The sequence below is a fragment of the Electrophorus electricus genome, chromosome 14 (genome assembly GCF_041902795.1).
Source record: "Electrophorus electricus isolate QZ-2024a chromosome 14, ASM4190279v1, whole genome shotgun sequence".
NCBI lineage: Eukaryota > Metazoa > Chordata > Actinopteri > Gymnotiformes > Gymnotidae > Electrophorus > Electrophorus electricus.
The window spans coordinates 12,908,274-12,928,498 of NC_137510.1; the positions used below are offsets into that span (position 1 = coordinate 12,908,274).

The 20,225-nt window shown below is 39.8% G+C and overlaps 1 protein-coding gene across 5 annotated transcripts in view; it reads left to right on the forward strand.

The window, feature by feature from the left end:
- l3mbtl4 (L3MBTL histone methyl-lysine binding protein 4) overlaps positions 1 to 19,716 on the forward strand; it is a 58,713-nt gene extending 38,997 nt beyond the window's left edge. For all 5 annotated transcript variants that reach the window (XM_027002494.3, XM_027002475.3, XM_027002484.3 and 2 more), the window contains 3 exons: positions 12,267 to 12,436; positions 17,150 to 17,212; positions 17,989 to 19,716. In XM_027002494.3, the coding sequence (XP_026858295.2) occupies positions 12,267 to 12,436; positions 17,150 to 17,212; positions 17,989 to 18,019 (264 nt within the window). In that variant the 3' untranslated portion in view covers positions 18,020 to 19,716. The remainder of the gene's footprint in view (positions 1 to 12,266; positions 12,437 to 17,149; positions 17,213 to 17,988) is intronic.
- The last annotated feature ends 509 nt before the right edge of the window (positions 19,717 to 20,225 follow it).

A 20,225-nucleotide genomic window follows, 5' to 3' on the forward strand; every position in this document is an offset into this window, starting at 1 on the left:
TTCTGTAATGTAACTGGAATCTTGGGGCAATGAGATTAGTTCTGTCTCATTGACATAGTGCTTTCTCCAGTGTGCCTCTCTCACCTTCGCTATGTCAGACGTAACTTCTCAATTGGTATGTCTGTGTAGCCCTGGTCATGAGAAAGGAAAGAACTAGAGTGATAATGGGTCATCTCTGATACAAGCTTGAGAGAGAGAGAGAGAGAGAGAGAGAGAGAGAGAGAGAGAGAGAGAGAGAGAGAGAGAGAGCATGGATAAAAAATGAGCAATGAGTAGAAACCTTCCAGGTTGAATGATGACTTTGCATTTGATGGAGGTAGATGCTGAATTAGTGCTGGTACAGCTCTCTCTCTCTCTCTCTCTCTCTCTCTCTCTCTCTCTCTATCTATCTCTATCTCCCTCTCCCTTGCTCACACTCTCTTACACCATTCCTGTAGGAATATGGGAGGCTTGACCTTAACAGGGAGGTTGACGGAAGAGGGCACTGGGCTCCCAATCATCTCAGCCCCCTGCTTTGCACCACTAGAGCACCAACCACACAGCCCCTCCGCTAGTCATTAGATTAACCAGAGCACACCGAACAGCTGCCATTCCAGTAGCAATGTTACTACTGCAGCACTAACTATGCACTCATATCAGCAGAATTATGTCTGCAGAGGATGTCTGTCACTTGCAGTGGGACTGTACCGATGACCATGAAGACATGCAATAGAAAATCAGTGAAGTGCAGCTTGGAGTCTGGTTGTTTCTCTGATGCTAATTTGATGCAATTAACTATTGTGTTCATATTTTCGTAGTTATGTTTATCCATCACTACCTACAGATTTTGCTGTGTTTTGAGCAGAGATTGCAATGTACCTTATTTCTTCCTAAACTGTTTACAGAGTTCAAAGTTTAAAGCAATGGCAAGTAGACTGGGTGAAGCAAATATGACAATTGTGTATATCAAAATTCCCATCCACTGCTGGTTGCTTCATTATTACATACCAGGCTGACAGTCTGAATGTAATGGCACCAAGCTGTCAGGACAGGAGCAAAGTATACTGGCAGCCAAACTAAAAAGACCACAAATTACCAGCCTAATTTGTATCAGTACTAAAGAGGCATGAATACAGCAAATGAGGCCTAGCTTCATTGTTCATCATGTGGTATTTTATATCTTTAGGCACCATAGTTTCATGTCACGGAGCCAGGCTTCTCTGCAGTGGCTTGTATCATGAGGCCAGAATAATGGTGTGTCAGATGTCTTCAGCCCAGGCCTACTGCTATGGTCTATTAGTCATGCTTCCCCCGCATTGCCACTGCCTTCCCCTCTGTCTCAGCCTTGCTCACCTGAAGCCCACGACCTGCTCTCTGCCACTTTCCGCTCTCCTCTCACGCTCCCTTTTTCCCTACTCCCCATCTTTGTCCTGCTCTTTCCATTCAGTCTCACTTCCCCTCCCATCTCTCTCTCTCTCTCTCTCTCTCTCTCTCTCTCTCTCTCTCTATCCCCTCCCCCCCTTTTAAGATTAGATTCATTTTCTGGGATGCTCTCAATGTTTCATACACACATGCCTCACCCTTGTGCTCTTCCTCTTTCTCACTGCAGAGTAGCAGAACCCCCCCCCCCCCCCCCCCCCAAGTGTCTGGGGAATGTTTCACTTCAGCCAGTATGCTTATAAATGCTACAGTTCCCTCCCCATTTATCGTCCCTGAAGCCACCACCAAACTCACTCGGGACACATGGGAGTTTATGCTTGGTGTCCTGTTCTTTCCCACCATACTGCATAGCACTGGATTTCCAACAGGGACTGTTTTTCCATTGCGTTTCATGTCGGCACTGCAGAGTTCTGGCCAGTGTAATGTCCACTTGGCTTGCAGGGGGGCAGAGGCACATTACTTGAGCACAGTCTGTCTGTTGCTATAGCAGCAGAAGAGCACTTTTATGGCAGCTGGAGCTGGATGGAGAGGAAGGCATGCCACACTCAGGTTATCCACCTACAGCTCCCATGAGCCCCTCCGCTGTTCGCCAGAGGCTAAGCCACCTGCATTACTCCACCACACTTTTCTGTACTGCTTGCTTAGGTAGTCGTTTCTTACAAGTCAGTTTATCTTAGTTTGGGCTTTGCTTTTTTGTGGTTGTTACTGTTGTTGTGATTAGGATATTTTTATCTTACTTTTCACATTACATCACAGGCATCCAGCAGAAAAGTAAACTATTGCCCCCCCCCCCCCCAAACCAGACATACACACATTAACATTATACACAGCCAGACATCCATATAAGTGAAATAAATAATAGATAAAAGTAATGACAAAAAAATGGTTACATTGTTGGAAGCTGACAGCATGACAAGCCAAATAGTATGACAGCATATCTCTAGTTTAAGATGGTACATGGCTTGCCTGATCCATTGACTGTATATCAGTGGAATGGATGTCTTTCTGTTTAAACACATTTGTCTCCTTGCCAGGAGAGAGCAGAAGGCCAACATGTTAATTTCCCACCTACTAAGAGGAATGTTCACCTGGGCCCACACCAAATGATGCAATGAGTGGAGACTGCTTGAATACTTTTCCAGATATCCTAGAAAATGTCGCCAGAATGATTTGCTAGTACATGTAGCACTTTGAACACGTTCAAAGTGTGCAGCAGAGAGGCTGAGTCGTGTCTGCATCAGTCATGTGAGGTCTGTCAGCTTTTACCTGGAAAGGACTGATTAATTTTAAAATGTATAGCAGCATGCCTTAGACATTTGGAAGAGGAAAAAAAATCCCTGTATTTTGTTCCAAGTTTCATTTGATATTTGTTCGTCTAAGTCTGCTTCTGTTTCTTCTGGTACTGGTTCATCTAAGGCTGTTAATACTGAGGTCTATAGGTATGGAATTGTATGTGTTTAGTAGTTCATAAATTATGCTTATAGCTGGCTTTTAATGATTTACAGTTAAAAATTTAATCTAACAGAAGTGGGAAGGTATAATTGAAAGCAATCCAAGTTCGAGAGCTGCAAATATCTGTAAAAGTAGGAATATCATATTTCTGCACTACCTGTTCCAAAGAGACAAAATTACTATCAATATAGAGATCAGCTAGTGAGACCACACCCCTTCTAGACCAGACAGCAAAGGCCACATCACTGAAGTGACAAAAATGTGATTGTGTGCAATTGGAACTGCTTGCAACAGACCCCTAAGGGAGTGGGATCTTCTAAACTGATTCTAGATTTTGACTGAGTGTATGATAACTGGATTAGAAGTCATCTAGAAATGGGCTGTGTGAATAGTAGTATAGAATAATAGTACTATAGAAGTGGACACAATGGATGCCCCCTCCAGAATTGACCGTTCAGGGACAGTGGCATTGTTCTTTATCCAGTATAGCAAGGGTCATGTATTGGACACCCAGTAACAATACAGGAGATTCAGTAGTGCCTCCCATTTTATAAGAGTTCTGCAGTATACCTCTTTTAATTTGGTATCAGATTATTTGATATGAAAAAGAAAGAAATGGACTGCAAGACACTGGAATAGATACAGAACATTACTGTGTAAATTCTTCCATCTAGAAGGGTAGGTAGGAGGTTCCAGCACTCAGTATCCTTCCTCGAATTGGATAATAGAGGCTGGTAGTTAACTGCATATAAAACTTTATGGATATGTGTAACCATAGCCCAAAGTTCTTGAATGTCCCAAGGATAGTTTTAAAAGGAAATGAAGCTAAAGCATCTGACCAGCCCCAGTGCCAACAGACATCTGCTCATTTTTTCTTGAAAGGCTCTAAACTCGTTGCTATATATAAATACCACATCAACCACATAAAGCAAAACTGTATGCTCCATCATATTGTTTTCCTAGAGCTAGAGCAAGTGGTTCCATTGCAAACGAAGTAGGGGTAAACGACTGTGTCTCGTGCTATGTTGGATCACAAAGTAGGTACACAGATTATTGATAGTGTGCACAGCCAGCAATTGGAGTGGTATATAAAATTCTGAGCCATATATGAATTTACAGCCAAACCTCCCCAACATGTTGAAAAGAACCTCATTCCACCTGGTCAAATGCCTTTTTAGGATCAAATGAAAATACCACCTCTGGCACAGTGGATGAAGAGGGGTCATAATGGATGTCCAGATTGCAGCATATATTTTAAAAAGAGAGAATATTTTGAAGTCCATTGGGTATCCAACCAGTCCAAGAGATTTGCTGCTTTACAAGTACCTAATTGTTGTCATCTCCACAGTCAAGAGGTCTTCTTCCTTCAACTCAGCAGCCTTTCCTGGGTCTATAGTAGGGAAGCACAAGGTTAAAAGGTGCATAATGAGGTAAATAATGACTGGAAAAAAGTTTGCAAATAGGAAGTCATTTTTTGGCTGTCCCTGTTTTTTGAGCCATGCTCATCATTGATTGCTGGAATAGATTGATTGGTAGATCTTTGCCACAGCATGTTGGTGAGTATCTGCCCAGCTTTTAAAAAAACAAACAAACAAAAAAACATTTAGAACCTTTGTTGTGGTTTAGGGATAAGGTATTCAGCCTGCTATGTTGACAGGAGATCAAACAGCTTGCAGTGACCTTCATTGTTTGTGCAGACACATAGTGAGGACAGATGAGAATATATCTAGCTCCAACTCTTTGCAGTAAGGCACCAAACTTGGCTGACTGAAGATAGAAATAGGTGAGTGGTTTACTGTCATCAGACCTGTTAATATTTAAGAAAACAAAAAAGGTAACGAATTAGTGATGATTGTTTTAAGCGTTTCAGTCTTATTACTTGCGACTTCATTCACCATCATTGTCCTTGATGTGCAGTTTCAACTCTTCATTCCAGTGATTCCATAATTTGGTTAGATAAATAGACCTGACTAAAATAATTACTGTTTTCACCATTGAATGCTACTCTTCACTGTTTACAGCCTGAATGAGCATGTAAAGGGAAGGCAAAATGCCCACACGCTGCTTTCTGCAAAGGATCATCCAATTATTTCATGCACAGAATCCAGATAGGACTGGTCATAAGGAAGAACTGTTCACTTCCACTCTGTTTTTTATTTTTCTTCTTTTTGCTTATTGCTTCAAAATAAACAAACACAATATTTCAATAACTCCTTACAAATTATTGTATAGTAACATTTCAGTGTATTTAAAATGAATCCAATAATTATGATCATGCAGATCTGGTGAGCTTTGTCTTCTGATATGAGTTTTAGCTATAACTGCATTTTCTGAACCTTAGGATTCTATTGTGTGGAGATTTGAACCACCATCCTTTAAGGTTTTGGGGTTGGTTTATTGAATACCTGTGGGGGTGGAGAGTTGCAGCTTAACCATGACTCCCCATGTGTGCTGTCCTGGGCAGCAGCCAGCAGAGACTGCCAGCTCCAGCAGCGGCACTCTGCTAGCCTGGCTTCACTTTTGATGAGATCCTGAGATAGGGGAGGGTGGTGCGGAGGCAGAGAGTGATGGAGAGAGCTAGAACCTGGAAATGATTGGGGTGGAGAGGGACATTGGAGCAAATGAGCAAGCATATCATTCTTTCTTCCACCTCAGATGCACCTGTGCTGTGAAGCTGAGGCCCAACACAAGCTACCATGCTCTGTCTCTCCCTACATGTGTCATTGTGTTATTCGGCACCTCATGTTCCTCAGTCTAATAATGTGATCATGTAGGCAAGTGAATTATCTGTTTCAGAGAGTGGCAAAGGCAGTGGAACCCAATGAACGCTGCTCCTGCATCTCCGTTATTCACCCAGTGCGACTGAGACTGCAGCCTCCGCTTTGTCCAGTCTGAATAAATTGGGTTCCTGCAGAGCAGGTTAATGAAGTTGTTTCTGTCACGGGCACCTTACTTGTCATCATTACGCGTCTGTTTGCATGGACCCCTAGGGCCCCTTTTTTGTTTTTATTGATCAGAGTTTCTCTGAATAGCTGCAATTTGGTTTGGTCTGCAGCCAGAAATATGAGAGCTTTGTTTAGCGGCAGTAGGCAAATATTCTCAATACGACAATACCAAGGACATGCTGCTAAACGTTTTCTGCTTTATGTGTGTATATGATGCACCCTTTTAAAAATTCCAAACTTCGTTCTCCTGAAATGGAAAAGAATTACCTCAAACATGTAGTTTTAGCCACCAGTAGTCTTCTGCCATTGTCCTTTGTCTTTGGATTAAAGTCTTGGTATCAGCAGCAGAGCATGATTGATACTTGTTCCACTCTACTGCAGTGATGGTGACACTTTAATGTTTCTCAACAGTGTCTGATTCTGTCATCTTAGCCAAACTGAGCCATGCAGACCATGCGACACACATTACAAATAGGTGCTCAGACATTGATGATGCTTTTTTATTGTTGCCATGGCAACATCACCTGTGACAGGCAGGAATGGCAGTGTGCACATTTTGGACTGTACTGTCATCCCATGCTTTCACAACATGCTCCTAGAACTCAGACAGAGCATTATCTCAAATGGGCATGTCTCAATGCCATTAGGTTTGCTGTTTCTAGGGCAGTGGTAGCTCAGTGGAGAAGGTACTTGAGTTGTAATTGGGCTGTTGCTGGTTCAAACCCCACCACTGCCAAGTTGCCACTGTTTGGCCCCTAAGCAAGGCCCTTAAACCTCAATTGCTCAAGCTGTACTCAGTCATAATTGTAAGTCACTTTGGAGAAAAGCGTCAACTAAAAGCCATAAATGTAATTGTTTGCCAAAATGCAGTGGCTATCTTATGCATTAAGGTCCAAACTTATGGGCTGTTTAAGAAGTGAAATTGTAATGTACATAAATGAATAGCTTGTTAGCAGATCTTTTATATTTCTTTCTTTTGTTTACATTGTGAGGTCATATTCTATCAGAAGGTAGAGCATATTCTTTTATCACAAAAGTCTAATTCTTCTCTCTTATTGACTAATACTTGCTTAATGTAATTCTTTAAGCATTATTGAGACTACTGCTAATGATTTTAAGAATCTCAAAAATATCAAAGAATCTTACTGTTGAAGGCCAATTTGATCTCCTGAGGGTTCAAAACTATCTTACAGACAAATTCTTTAGACATTTTTGATCTACTATAATCTAGTCTGTGGAACTATCTGCACATTAAACTGTAACTATGTGTAGTTACTCTGCAGACCCACACACATATCTGCACACGGGCTCTTTGTGAGCACACTTCCTGTGGGAGTGCCTAGTCTTCCGACAGCCAGACACATGAGCATGCACATACTCCCTGTCCCTGTACTCACACTGGAGTCCATTCTCACTGCAGGACCTCACACAGATAGGCTCACGCCCATGCCGACACACTCCCTGGTGAGTTACCCAATTTCACACTGCTACTGTGGGACCTCAGTGTGGCTTTCCCAGCCATCCTGACTCCCTACCAAGCACTGCACTCGCTCAGAGCCTCTTGTCGCAAGCCTTGTTAGTGCAGCCTCCACCAGTGCTAATGAAGAGCTCCAGATAAAGCTTCTGGAATGGTGGGACACTGGCTAAGGCAGTGGCTCCTCACCCAGTCACTGCTGGCTGAAGCCTACCAATGCAGCTTTTGGATCCCAACCACTAGAAAACAGCTACAGCCTACTGGACAGAGCAAGCCAATTTGAAAAACAGTTTAAAAATTCTAAAATCAGTAGGTGTAAAAATGGCAAGCTTTAGTAAGTTTTAGACATGCAGTGGGGGAAAAAAAATCATTTTGACTGGTATTAGTTTAATTTTCCCTTTCCAGTTTTATGGTTTCTCTGCATCCAGTATATAGATATTTTTATTCACGATTGGCTTGTTTACACAATATCAAATTTAGGTCAATTGATTATGCTTGCACTGTACTGCATTAATTTTAACTTGATGTGCTTGTTCTTTTGCAGACAGTTCGTTTGTTAATACTTTTAATCAAGTTTTATGAAGCAGTTAATGCTTACTGAGTTGCACTCAAAAGACTTTGTTTCTGCCAGTGATCAGAAGTATGTTTTCTCATTCAGGACTTTTAAAACATCTATCTTCCAAAGGTGATGGCATTATGTAGTGTTCTTGTTTACCTTTCTGGCATGATTCATTATGTTTGTTTAAAAGGCAGAGATGTTGAATGTAGACTGAGGAAACACATCGCATATCCTCTTTCTCGGCTATGGTAGCTTTGTTTAATTAACATGCTTCATAGAATGCCTATTCCCAGTTAGGTCCTTGCATGCTAGTCAACTGTTCTGTGAATGCAACTCAACATTTCCTTTTGGCACTCTGGCTCTACCTCTTTCTTTCTTTCTCTCTATCTCTTGTTTACCCTTTCTGTCCCTCTCACTCTCTTACTCACTTTGTATCGCTCTGGCTTTCTCATCAAGGGCTCATCAAGGGCTTTTAAAACATAATGAATGGTTTATGAAATGTGTTCTCTCATCCTGTGGCTGGTGTGAGTGAATGGTATTGTGCATTGAGCTTTTGGATAGTTAAAGTGGGTTTCACATGTTCATTTCCTCAAGTGTATTATGTGTGAGTTGGCATGGATGAGGACTCCATATTAAACTCAAGAAGATGGTCAGTAGGGGATCTCGTCTGTAGCAGTGTGTTTATAAGGGAAATGGACCTTGCATAGAAACCTGGGGTGAGAGGAAAATGGCAGTAAGAGAAGGAGGTCTTCCATTGCAGAGCTCTAGAGAAGCTAACAGATTAAGTGGTTCAATTTAAACACACCACGGCAATGGACACAGCTGCTGATCAGTGTCTGTAGATGTGTGCCTCCAATTAGAATGCGTCTGGCTCCCTGTAGTGGAGTCCTAGCCTACTGAACAACTGCAGTAGTGCTAAGAAGCAACCATCTAAAACATGCTAGTCTTCAAATCCTACTAATATTTATTGTTCATGAGCCTTTTGTACCATTTTGAAATGTCACTATAAAATTGGGGGGTTTTTTTAATGAACATTTTCTGTAATTCATAACATTTATTTCATAATGTTTATGGAACATTCATATAAAAATATTACATTTACTGTAACAGTCATTCTAAGAAATACTTATTCTCTCAGTCCACTGCACAACAAATCTCATAACAGTAATAAAATTAGGTTTAAGTTTCCACATTGAACAACAAATCATTATTATCGTTAGATGGCATTGCTCTGGTTTCCATGTTCCCTGGTGACTGTCGAGGCCTCAATTTGATATAGGTGTAGTTGCAGTGGGGGTTTGGGCACAACTACTGAAGGCTATGTGGAAACATGAACTGACTCTCAACGAGAACTGACAGACATGGAAAGGGGCAGAAAAAAAAAATCATTTCTGGTTTTGGGGGTATTGCTGCATATCTTAGAGGTTTTGTGCACTTGTCATTTTTGTCCAAGCCTGTACTCACTTTGGAATCATTTTACAATGGCCAATATCTCTTCAGGATTTTACCTTGATTTTCATTGTTTCTTTCATTTGACATATATAAAATGAGTTGGATAAGTCTTCTTAGTTGAAATTAAGCTCTAAATAAACCACTAATTTAAACACTAAATGCCAGATTTTCATATAAAATGTATGTATATTGCATATTTTTAAAAAATTATATAACATTAAGCAATTAATTGTATTTGTAGTTGTGCTACTTTTAATTGTGTCTGTGATGTATTGCCATATCAGTCATCATCATTGACTCATTGTTTAATACATTCCTATATTAGCATACTGGTGTACAGTCACCTCACCGTATGGATTGTCATGTACAGAGCAGCTTTCTCTTCCCAGCGTATGTGATGTAGGCGCACCAATCTCTCTGCCCACCCTGTGTTTTCTGGTCAAATAACTCCAGCTTTTTCATGTGAAGACAGCAGCCACTTGGCACTTCACGTCTCTCAAGGTGATGGTGCTACTGATCCTGGGCCCGTGCTCCAAAGCCTTGACACCTACTGTATGCATGGCACAACGTGAGAAACTGCTCTAAGACCAGTGTAAAATAACACTGTCTCTTGTGCAGCTCCAATTGTAGCACCTGGTGCCAAGCAAGAGCCCACATGGGAAGCAGGCAGGCAGGCAGAGACATGTTCTCCAAGCCCTTTATGTAGGCCTTTCCCTTCTTGGCGCTGTCTGTGATTCTTGGAGGAGAGAGAGAGGGTGGGTAGTTCTGTTTCGTTTCCCACCTCTTTCTCCTCTAATCACAGAGTCACAGTGTGTCAGAGTGCAATGGCAGTTTGTACCCTGGCACTGTATGTCTTTGTTGTCGATATGTAACTGGCAGAAATTGTTTCGGTTGTATTTTTTGCATTGCTGGGTGAAATTGCCAAAACATTTCTTACATAGCTTCAGTAGTTTAAATCAGCAGGTCATAATAAATGTATCTAGCTTATTATGCAAGTTTTACTCAGTACCAAGTCTTTTAGAATGATCTAGGTACTCTCTCCATTTATCTGATCAAACAGGCTGTGTGACTTATGTCAGTAAGGCATTTTCCCCTTACCCATCCATGTGAGGAGAGCAGTCCCGTGTGTCTGTCTCTCCTCCCTTGAGCTGTGTCCTCTATGAGTTAAACTGCCTTTGAGAATCTAACAGTAGGCTAACATGCAATTTTGCTTACTCTTTCTTTTTCCACTTTGATGAATGGAAAGGCTTCCCCAGTATCAGCCACACTTGAAAAAAGCTGTGCGGGTTGGGAGTTCCACGATGGAGGTCTTCACACAGCTGGATGGGTGTGTGTTGCCATTAGGCATTGTGGTTTTTGACCATACTTGAGCTAGTTTATGGCTAAAGGCTAAATGCTACGTTACTGGAACCAGAGAGGAAGGGTTTTTATTATAGAGTATTCTTGTTTGGTTATTTTTGCAGCTACTGTGCATTTGATATATAAAAATGATCCTGATAAACCTAACCAGTTGCTTAGTAAAAATATATTGTGAGACATTGAGACAACTGTGTTTTAGATAAACAGCACCTACATGTCATCTCTAGGTCTATCCCTTTAACATCTGTGACTTTATCACTTATGTTGTGAATAAACAGGTGTAGTATAGGGCTTCATTTTTTACAATAAGAAAATTGGATCTCTCTCTCTAAAACCTGAATCTCACTCTCATGTCTGCTGTGTTCTGATGGTAGCCTACAGGCTGCCAGAAGTAGCAGTCTGCTTTTGGCCAGAGCTTCTGGAAAGTTCCCCACAGGAACTTAAATGAGACTGAATGTGATGTGATTGTTTGTTTGCATCTTGATTAGTACTGCAGAAGTGAAAAGAAATACAACTGTTTAGCAAAAAGTGAAAAAAAAACAACTTCACGTGGGCCAAATTCCCACCAGATTTTTGTGTTGGGGATGTTAACTTGGAATTTGCGCATTCAGTCTATTTTTAGTTTATTTTAGTTTTTATTGACAATGCAAAAAGACACTAGGTAGAAATTGCAATTAAGTGGAATGTTTTATATATTGCATGCTTACAGCATCAAAATGTACACTGCATGAAATTAATATATCTAGCTGAATCTTGCCTGTTTGTTTTAAATGAGGGCATTAAAGCTAATTTTAACTCCCAAGAGAGATGCTATTATTGTTGCTATTCCACAGTAATCAACTCTTTGCATCTTGAATTTATTGAAGGATTGAGCAGACATTGCTATATTTTAAATTGTAGTTTTACTTTGAATAACCGTGTAGATTTTCTATATCTGTTGCATGCAGCTAATGCCAACTACAATCTTTGGCTAATAAAAGAAAGTTTATATTATTTATTTTATTAAAACAATAAAAACCCATTTCCTGTATCTTTCCAGATAGGTTGAAACTTGTTACCTGAACTCAAGAGTAATGGTACCTAGTCTATAGTCATAAATCTAATGAGAACATAGGACATTCATCACAAGTTCAATCAGAAAGGCTTAATTGTAATTACATTCACGCATGGAGAGAGGGAACTCAGGTTTGTTTGTTTGTTTGTTTGAGTTTATTATTATTATTATTATTATTTTTGTTATTGTTTTTATTTGTGCCTATGCATAATGGCTTCAATAGGAAGAGCTGTTGGTTAGTGTTTAGTGTTTCCCCTCCCCCACCCTTTCTTTTTAATTGCATTTATTCCCCATCTCTTGCACCATCCTGAGGGACACAGACATGATGATGTTCTGGTTCTTCTATTTGAGCAGTACTAGCTGAAGCTTCCTTTTATTTCAACACTGTGACATTTTCACTCCCATCTCTGTGTCCATAAATCTCATTTAGCTTGACCACTTTATTCAGTAGATGCTCAGCAAGATTCCAAGTAGGTGTCCTTCACTGACCTTTCATTTGTGTGTGTGTGTGTGTGTGTGTGGGTGTGGGTGTGTCGGTGGATGTGGGTGTAGAGAGAAATGTGGACAGTCTACAGCAGGCCCTGCATCAGTCAGTCTTCCTGTCAGCCATGTCCGCTCACCCTGGTCGAGACCTTCCTCTGTGCTGGGAGCAGCACTGTAAGCTCCTGCCTGGGGTGGCAGGGGTGCAGGCCAGCCGTGTGGCCCACTGGACTGTGGAGGAGGTAAGAAAACCCACACTGCACAACTTTTTTCCTTTGCATTTGGTTTTCTTCTTTTTCTTCTTTTGGTTTTCTTCTTTAGTTGTTTGCACTTTCTGGGACCTTGTTAATATTATCATGTGTTTCATCACCTAATTGTGTTGGGCAGGTTTTCCACACCAGTGTTGGTGCTCCTTTACTGGCTTTAATTTCCTGTTTTAATTTGTAAGTGCAGAATGGGCAAAAGGCAGGATCTTTTGCCATCTTGCTCAGTGGGGTGCTTCAACCAACATCTTAATTCAAAGAGGAAAAGGAGTGTTTGTTTATGATGCTGTTATCACAGCTCCCTGTAGCTAATTATCTGTCTTCCTAATCTTTTAACTTGCTCACTTATTCAAAATAGAGTCTTTCCATTTGAAAGAGCTAATTAATGCATAGCTTTACTCCACACTTGAGAGAGAGACCTGGAATAAGTTGGTGATGTTTAACTAAGATAAATATATATTTGGTATAAACATTGCAAACTCACCCTAAATATATGCCTCTAATTACAACTTCCTTCCTATTGTCATCTCCCTAATAGTCTCAGATTTCCACAACTTTATTAATCTCAAATAGTTGCCTATCTGCATATTTAAAGCCTCAAGCTACAATCAGCAGAAGCCAAGTCCTGGGAACAAGTAGGACCATGATCAACAACAATGCTATGACATCGCATCCATTCCAATGTGCAATAACCTCTATCAGGATGTTGATACTTGCTCCAAACTAGTCTTGGGGCAGCTGAACTGGGGTTTTTTGCTGCTTTTTCATATACAAAGGATTTGATGTCATTTCTTATCCTTTGAATTTCTGTTTGGAGATCATCTGTTTAGAGAAGGTCAGGGCTTGGTTTGTATGCATTGCAATGATGTTCCTGAGAAAATGGTCTGCAGAGGATGCTCCAACAGATTCATGTTTAGTAATCACTGATGATTGGACACTGAAGTTAGAGATTTCATATTGTTTATCCACAAATTCGCAATGCAGTAGGCACAAGATGTAATGGCATTAAATCTGCTCCCTCACTGATTGCATTTACAACCTGTCCATGACAAGGGAAAGGGGTTAGATGCAGGTTCTTTGCCATAGTAACCAGTTGAAACTCCAAGCCTTTTGTTGAGTTGATGTGCATGAAAAGTGTTAAACATCACATATTGAAACAGATGTGCAAATATGTGCATGTATCTGTCTGCCTGCCTGCCTGTCTGCCTATCTGTCTGCCAGTGTGTATGGGCATAGTAAATAGGCCTGACTATCTGTGTTGAATGAATAGAAGATTAACTGAATTGCAAATATCACATACATCTTCATCAAGACAATGTCCCTTGTATGTTATTCACAACTGATCATTGCAATGGATTGTTTGTTGTTGACTACTAAAAACAGAATAGTAAGTAGCAATACACTTGTTTTATAAAAAATAGACAGTTTCAACGTACCCTAGTTAACTGAAATTGTTCATGTTAGATAAATCATCCTCTAATATGTTAGCTTTGTGATCAAAGTCCACTATATAGATTAACCCCAGGTTTGGCATAAGGGGCTCTGGTTTGCTATCTTTATAAGTACCATCAATTCTGTGCATTATACCATGGTGCCTCCACACTGTGGCTTTTCTAGCTACAATACACGTTCCCATGTGCTGAAAACAGGATAGGCTCTCTACACAGCACTGCAGACACTCGGCAATGAATGGATTCAGTGTGGCATGAAAGGGAGTATTTGGAATCTTTTGGGCTTTTGTGTGTAGTTTAAACACACACTGACTCGGAGTTGGAAGTGGTGGTGTGCGTTAGATTTACAATTACATCAGTGAGGGAAAGAGGGGTCCAGAGAGAAAATGTCCCCAAGGAGAGCCATGAGTAGAATGGGGGAGTGGGCTTGCACTGAGCATGTTCACACACACACACACACACTGCCAAATCCAGTTCTCATACACATTTGATGTTATCTTTCATGGCTAAAGTAAAAAATAATACCTTCCATAGAGCAAGACCTTTTCTGTTTTAATTTGTATTACCTTTGTATACTAACAGAGCCATTTCAGTAAATGGTTACACAACACATTGATAACCTGTCCAAACATGTAGATGATGATCACATAAAGTAGTTTGTAATGTAATGCCTTTAGATGTATATCCATGATTTGGTCGGATTCTACGTACTAAACATAACTAAAAGCAAACATGGTTTGTCTAGTTACTAAACACAACTAAAAGCAAACATTTTGTTCATGGTTTGTGATAGTTTGTGTTTAATCCCTGTTGAAAGATTCCTTTAGGCAATGCTTAGAGTACAATTTAAACTTTCTTAAATGCAACCAGATAATGATTGTTCATGTGCAAGGCCTTATAGCTGAATCCATATTTATATCCATGCGACAACCTTCAGACTGCTCTCACTGGGAGAGTACTGCTGTATCTGTACAGAGATGTGCTGGAGTTCTCTAAAATGAGCATTTATCAGCTTCTGTATATCCTCTTGCAGAAAGTCTGGTGTAGTCCTCAGCATTCGCTGCTAGGGGATTTGTACAACCATTCAAATACCGCTGTTAGCTTTTAGCACAACAGACTAATTCTCCCCCCTGAAATTGCCTTAACACTTCAAGGCCTTTTTGTAGTAGCCAACAAAACAGCTAATGCATCTGGAATGCAGGCTAGGAATTATTGCTATAATTGTATAGCTCTATCGGTTTCAGGAAAGAATTATAGATTGAGACAAAATGTATTTTTGGAATTGGTAATCCTTTCATAGACAAGCAGAAAGTCAGTCATTAGCAGAGTATAATCCTGTTTTCAAAGCTGTTATGCATTCACTCCCCAAGTGGTCAGACTTCAGTGGCTAGTTTCCATACATCAAGTGTGTTAACCTTAATCAGTTTCTTTCTGTCCCTCTAACTCCTTAATGACTTGAATCTTGAGAATGCTAATGAAATTTCCTGAATGGAGATTTTCACCGATGAAGTCCAAACCCCAACAAGGTACATTAACCAGCCACGCATGAATCTTCATTATCTCAGCCAAGTCAGAGATAGGAAAAAGTAAGGTGTAATGTACTATAATCCTGACACCAATTACAAATAATGACGAAGTATTATCAAAAATGTATTTAAGATGCATATTTAATCACTGTGTATATTATAAATTATCTGCAGCCAAATACATTGGAATATCTGAAAACTTTCTGCTTATTATGGACTAAACTATCAGCTTAGATACAAGCTATTACTGCAGGCATGGCACTCAAAGATCCTGTGGTCCCTAAGGAGATTTTCTCATCACATCATTCTGTCAAGTTGTTATTTAGTTCTGAACATGTAGTTAATACAGTTCTGTGGCAGCTCATCATGTCAAGTTATGTGATAAAGTGTCAAATGTTTGAGGTTGGGGGATCATGGTAGTAGGAAGGAGAATCATTAGGCATATAGGCTTTATGACAAGTGTATATTTTAATTTAGTTTAGTCTAAGTATTTTTAGTATTTCAATGCAAAAATAATGAATGCAGTAACATATTTTTTTCATTACAGTTCAATGCAAATGGAATAATACTCAATGTCATTAAAAAAGGTGTTTCAAAACATGTCATTAAAATACTGCCTGTGTCTAGCCAGTGTTTCTGCTCTGTGCCTTGCAATTATTAATAGGCAGACATTAACTACATTACTGCTACTATCATGTGCCCAACGTTTTTATCATCAGGGGCTTTTCACAAGAGCACAGCCATCTTGTCAAGTGATTACCATTCAAGCAGAATGAAGGGGATACAGTGCACGGTTGATGGTCCTGAAATGCTGTGGATCACCTGCAGCCTGCCTCAGAGAGAGAGTGTGCTAGATCTTCTGCCAGTACAGTCTCACTTCCTGCTCTGGTAGCAAACCTAGGTGCTGTGGGCCCCCATGATCTCATTACAAGCTCTGCCAGAATCCTTTGCCGTTAACATCTTTGAACATTGACTTTAATTTGTGCTATTCCCCAGCCAATTAGTGCCACAAGGTCATGAATGGCCAGGCCTGATTTACACTGCCTTCTTAGTCCCAGGGAGATTTTTTTTTAAACCCAGTGAGGTTGTTCAGGTTCATGGATTACGGCCTGAGGCAGAGCTGTGATCTAGTGCACATTTATTTTGATCTTTTGGAAGTACTGGGAATTGTATTGATCTGTTGGGAGTACTGGGTTGAAACACTTCTTTTGGTAATTAAAAGTAATGCACACCTTTCCTCAAAGTCTTATCCGATCTATTAAAATCAAATACATTTCCAGTCCTTTATTTTAGATATTTTTGAAGGTGATTGTTTGGTATTCTCTTTGAAGTCTAACCTGGTAGTGGTTCTTTTTGGTCATATTAAAGTCTATGTCTCTCTTTTAAGGCCACTCACCCACAATGAGCAGCCCTCTCTTTGTCTTTAGTTATTCAGCTGTCCTGGGGGTCAAAAGTAAGGTTTATTCATTGCCTGTAATTCAAAGGGCTGGTTTTGTTTTGTCTAATTCCTAGATACTTACTTCAAGTTTTTCAAGTTTTGCTGATAAATGTTTTTGATATTTAAATATGTACAAAATTAGGATTTAGTTCACCCTAATTTTGGATCCTTTGTGACTTTTTCAGTTGAATGATTTCATATAAATGTAACTATTATGAAAGAAATAGTGATTTCAAAGTAGTTGGAAAAATTATCAGATAAACCATCTTTTGTCTAGGTGGCTGACTTCATTCACTCCCTGCCAGGCTGTGAGGAACAAGCGAAACAGTTTAGAGAGGAGGTAAGTTAAATTCACATTGTTTCTCAAGCCTGGGGAAGCCTGTATCTCCCAATTACCAAGGCTGAATTCAGTCCATAAGAAGGCAACCCATTCCTGTTACGCTACATTTATTTTCAATTCTATTTTTTTAGCACTTTGATGAAGTTGCTATGTAGAAAGATTGATGCATTGTATTCAAAATTAGTTAAAGGGACAAACATTTAGATTGTTAATGACTCTGGATGATGTGTTTTGGCTCTCAGTTGTTGGTGAACACTGGCTTTTGCAATATGCTTAACTTGCTGAAGTGGAACAGACCCAGGCCGCGCTTTTGCCATAGTGCACTCTGGGTATCACTCTCTAGGGGACAGTGTGGGAAACAAAGCCCTTTCCTTTCTTAATAGCGCAAGCAGTGTTTGAATAGGAAAGAGTGAGGAGGTTTTGAACAAAACCTCAAAAAACAGCATTGTAAAAGCATTTAAAAAAAACAGTATTGTACACACAGGAACTATTAGGTTGCAGGGGACGTTGTGCATGCCAAGGAAACAGCATTACCTTACACTGCAGGACTCTACCTCTGATTAAACTAGATGTATAGAGATGTTCATTATTGAGCTACTCTAATACAGTGTGCTTATATAACAGAGAAAATCCCCTTGTTAATTGGGGTTGTTTGTAAGAAGCATGCATGTTCTAAAGTAAAAGTGTGAGGAGAGACTTGTCTTTGTTCTTGTCATGTTTAGGTGTTTGCATAGGCTTCACCGAATGACTGATTCTGCTTCTTGTCTCTCTTCTAGCAAATCGATGGAAAGGCATTCCTCCTGCTGACGCAGCGTGACATTGTGAAGATCATGAGTGTCAAACTTGGCCCTGCCCTAAAAATCTATAATTCCATCCTCATGTTTAAGCACGCTGAAGATAACCAATCAACAAGCAGCGATACCAATACATGAAACCCAACCAAATCTGACTTACCCCACCCTTTTACAAATGTATGTGAACATGGATGTCTACTGTACTGATGCATTCCACCCTCCCAGCTGCCCAGCCCCACCCCTTTCACTCACCTTCCTAGACACAAAGGTACTCACCCATAAAGACTCTCTTCAGTGAGGATTTCTTCAAACCTCTGCCTTTCAGGTTCTAGTGTCTGCCCTGCCTTGGACACAACTTTCTGATCTGCCTTTAAACGTCTCCACACAGCGTAAAAGCAAAGGTCAACTTACCCATGTGATAGCAGCAATTTTTTTTATTCTCTCATATGCTGTACCCAACACACACACCCGATCCCACCCCCCACCACCATTTCTTTGTCCCATACATCAAAGCTTAATTAACGAAATGACAATCAACCACACAAAGTAAGTACCATCATACCCAAGGCTGGCAACAGGGGTTTTCTTAGTGAAGGTGCTATTTATATCAAACACAACAGACTAACAACGTGGTAAACACGTTTCAGTCTCTGGTAGTTCTGGTACAGCATATGATCATATCTATTGACTTTAAACCTGGGAGAGGCCCTTTGTGCTATCTGCTCTTATTTTAGTATCTATTTTGTATAGATGATATATATATATAAAATTATAATTTTCTCTGTACCTGCTGATTCATCACCTTTATTTATTGTGCAACTCTAGATATGTTTGCACAGTTGAAGGAAAATTAATATATTGTATATTGTGAATTCCTAAATGCCAAAAGGATTTTTTTAAGATTTGAAAATGTTTATTTTTGTGATGTATTGCACATGTGCCCGAAGACTTGGAGAGGATAAAAATCCAAAACTCTTGGATGAACATTTAAATGAATCAAAATTGCTATTTGAGTTTGAGTAATTTAAAGTAACTTGAATACTTTACTGAGTGTCATTTCTGTGCTAAATGCATTCTTAGTCTTGTGAAAATAGGCTTTCTAGGCTTATCCACTGTAATTCAGGATAAGTAATGTTTATCAGGATCAGTAATTCTTATGAGAAGCTTCATAAGTTTGTTATGCATTCATGAGAAATCACAATTCCCAGGCTACCTTCACACTGCTCGATCAGGGGGATTTTCTGGTAACTAATTAAAGGCTTCTCATAATGCTCACCCTAGAAAATATCTATATTTGCTATACATTTTTGAATTTACAAATTGAGGATGTCATGTATCCTTGTCAGCTCAGATGTGTTTGCTAAAATTAGCCATATGTCAACAAAACTTTAGCAGTGTAAATCTATTGTCTTTTTCCTGCTTTCATGTTGTTTTCATGTTTTTTTCTTTTGCTTTGGGCCATCTCAATCCCAAAATGAAGAGCACCAGGTAATTTGTTACTATACATTTTCTCAAGACTGCTGTTAAATGCATGGTGCAATACTACAATAAGCTGGTTCCACCGCCAGTCTCCGTTTCCAAATGTCATCATGGATTAACTTCGAAATGTACTGTAAATATTTGTTAATCCCATTTCTTACACTGAATTTACACTTTGTACAAGAAGAGACAGTCACAAGCTCACAATGCAAATAAAGAGTGCAGATTCCATGTTGCCTTTTTATGCTACATATACTCATACATAGTAACTTTAACAGCTGTGTCATATGCGAGATCTCTGCACTTTTCAGTCTAGTTTCAGGCTTGGCAGCAGTTGAAAGCAACTAATTCCTTCCAAGACATAGTGCACTTATTCCTATGTTTGGGTAGAACAATCTCTGTTACACAGCTTTCAGACAAGTATTATTTATAGAAAAGCATGCAAAGCTCAGGTGCAAGAAAACCACAGAACTTTCTGGCTATGCTGCATACTACAAGAGACTGTATCTTGTTCATTGTGACCCATTTCACTGTTAGCTGACTTTCAAGGCAGAATGTTGGGTTTCTCATCCATAATATAAACACCAAGCAGCTGGAGAAACAAAAAGCATTCCTATCGTGGTACTCTTCAGGGAAAGCTTTTATATACTTAGCCATAAGGATTGCCCCGATAAAGCATAATCTTTAGTTTGTCTGCAGTAAAGTTTTCATTTTGTTAAAACAGTGTCTCACTAAGAAGT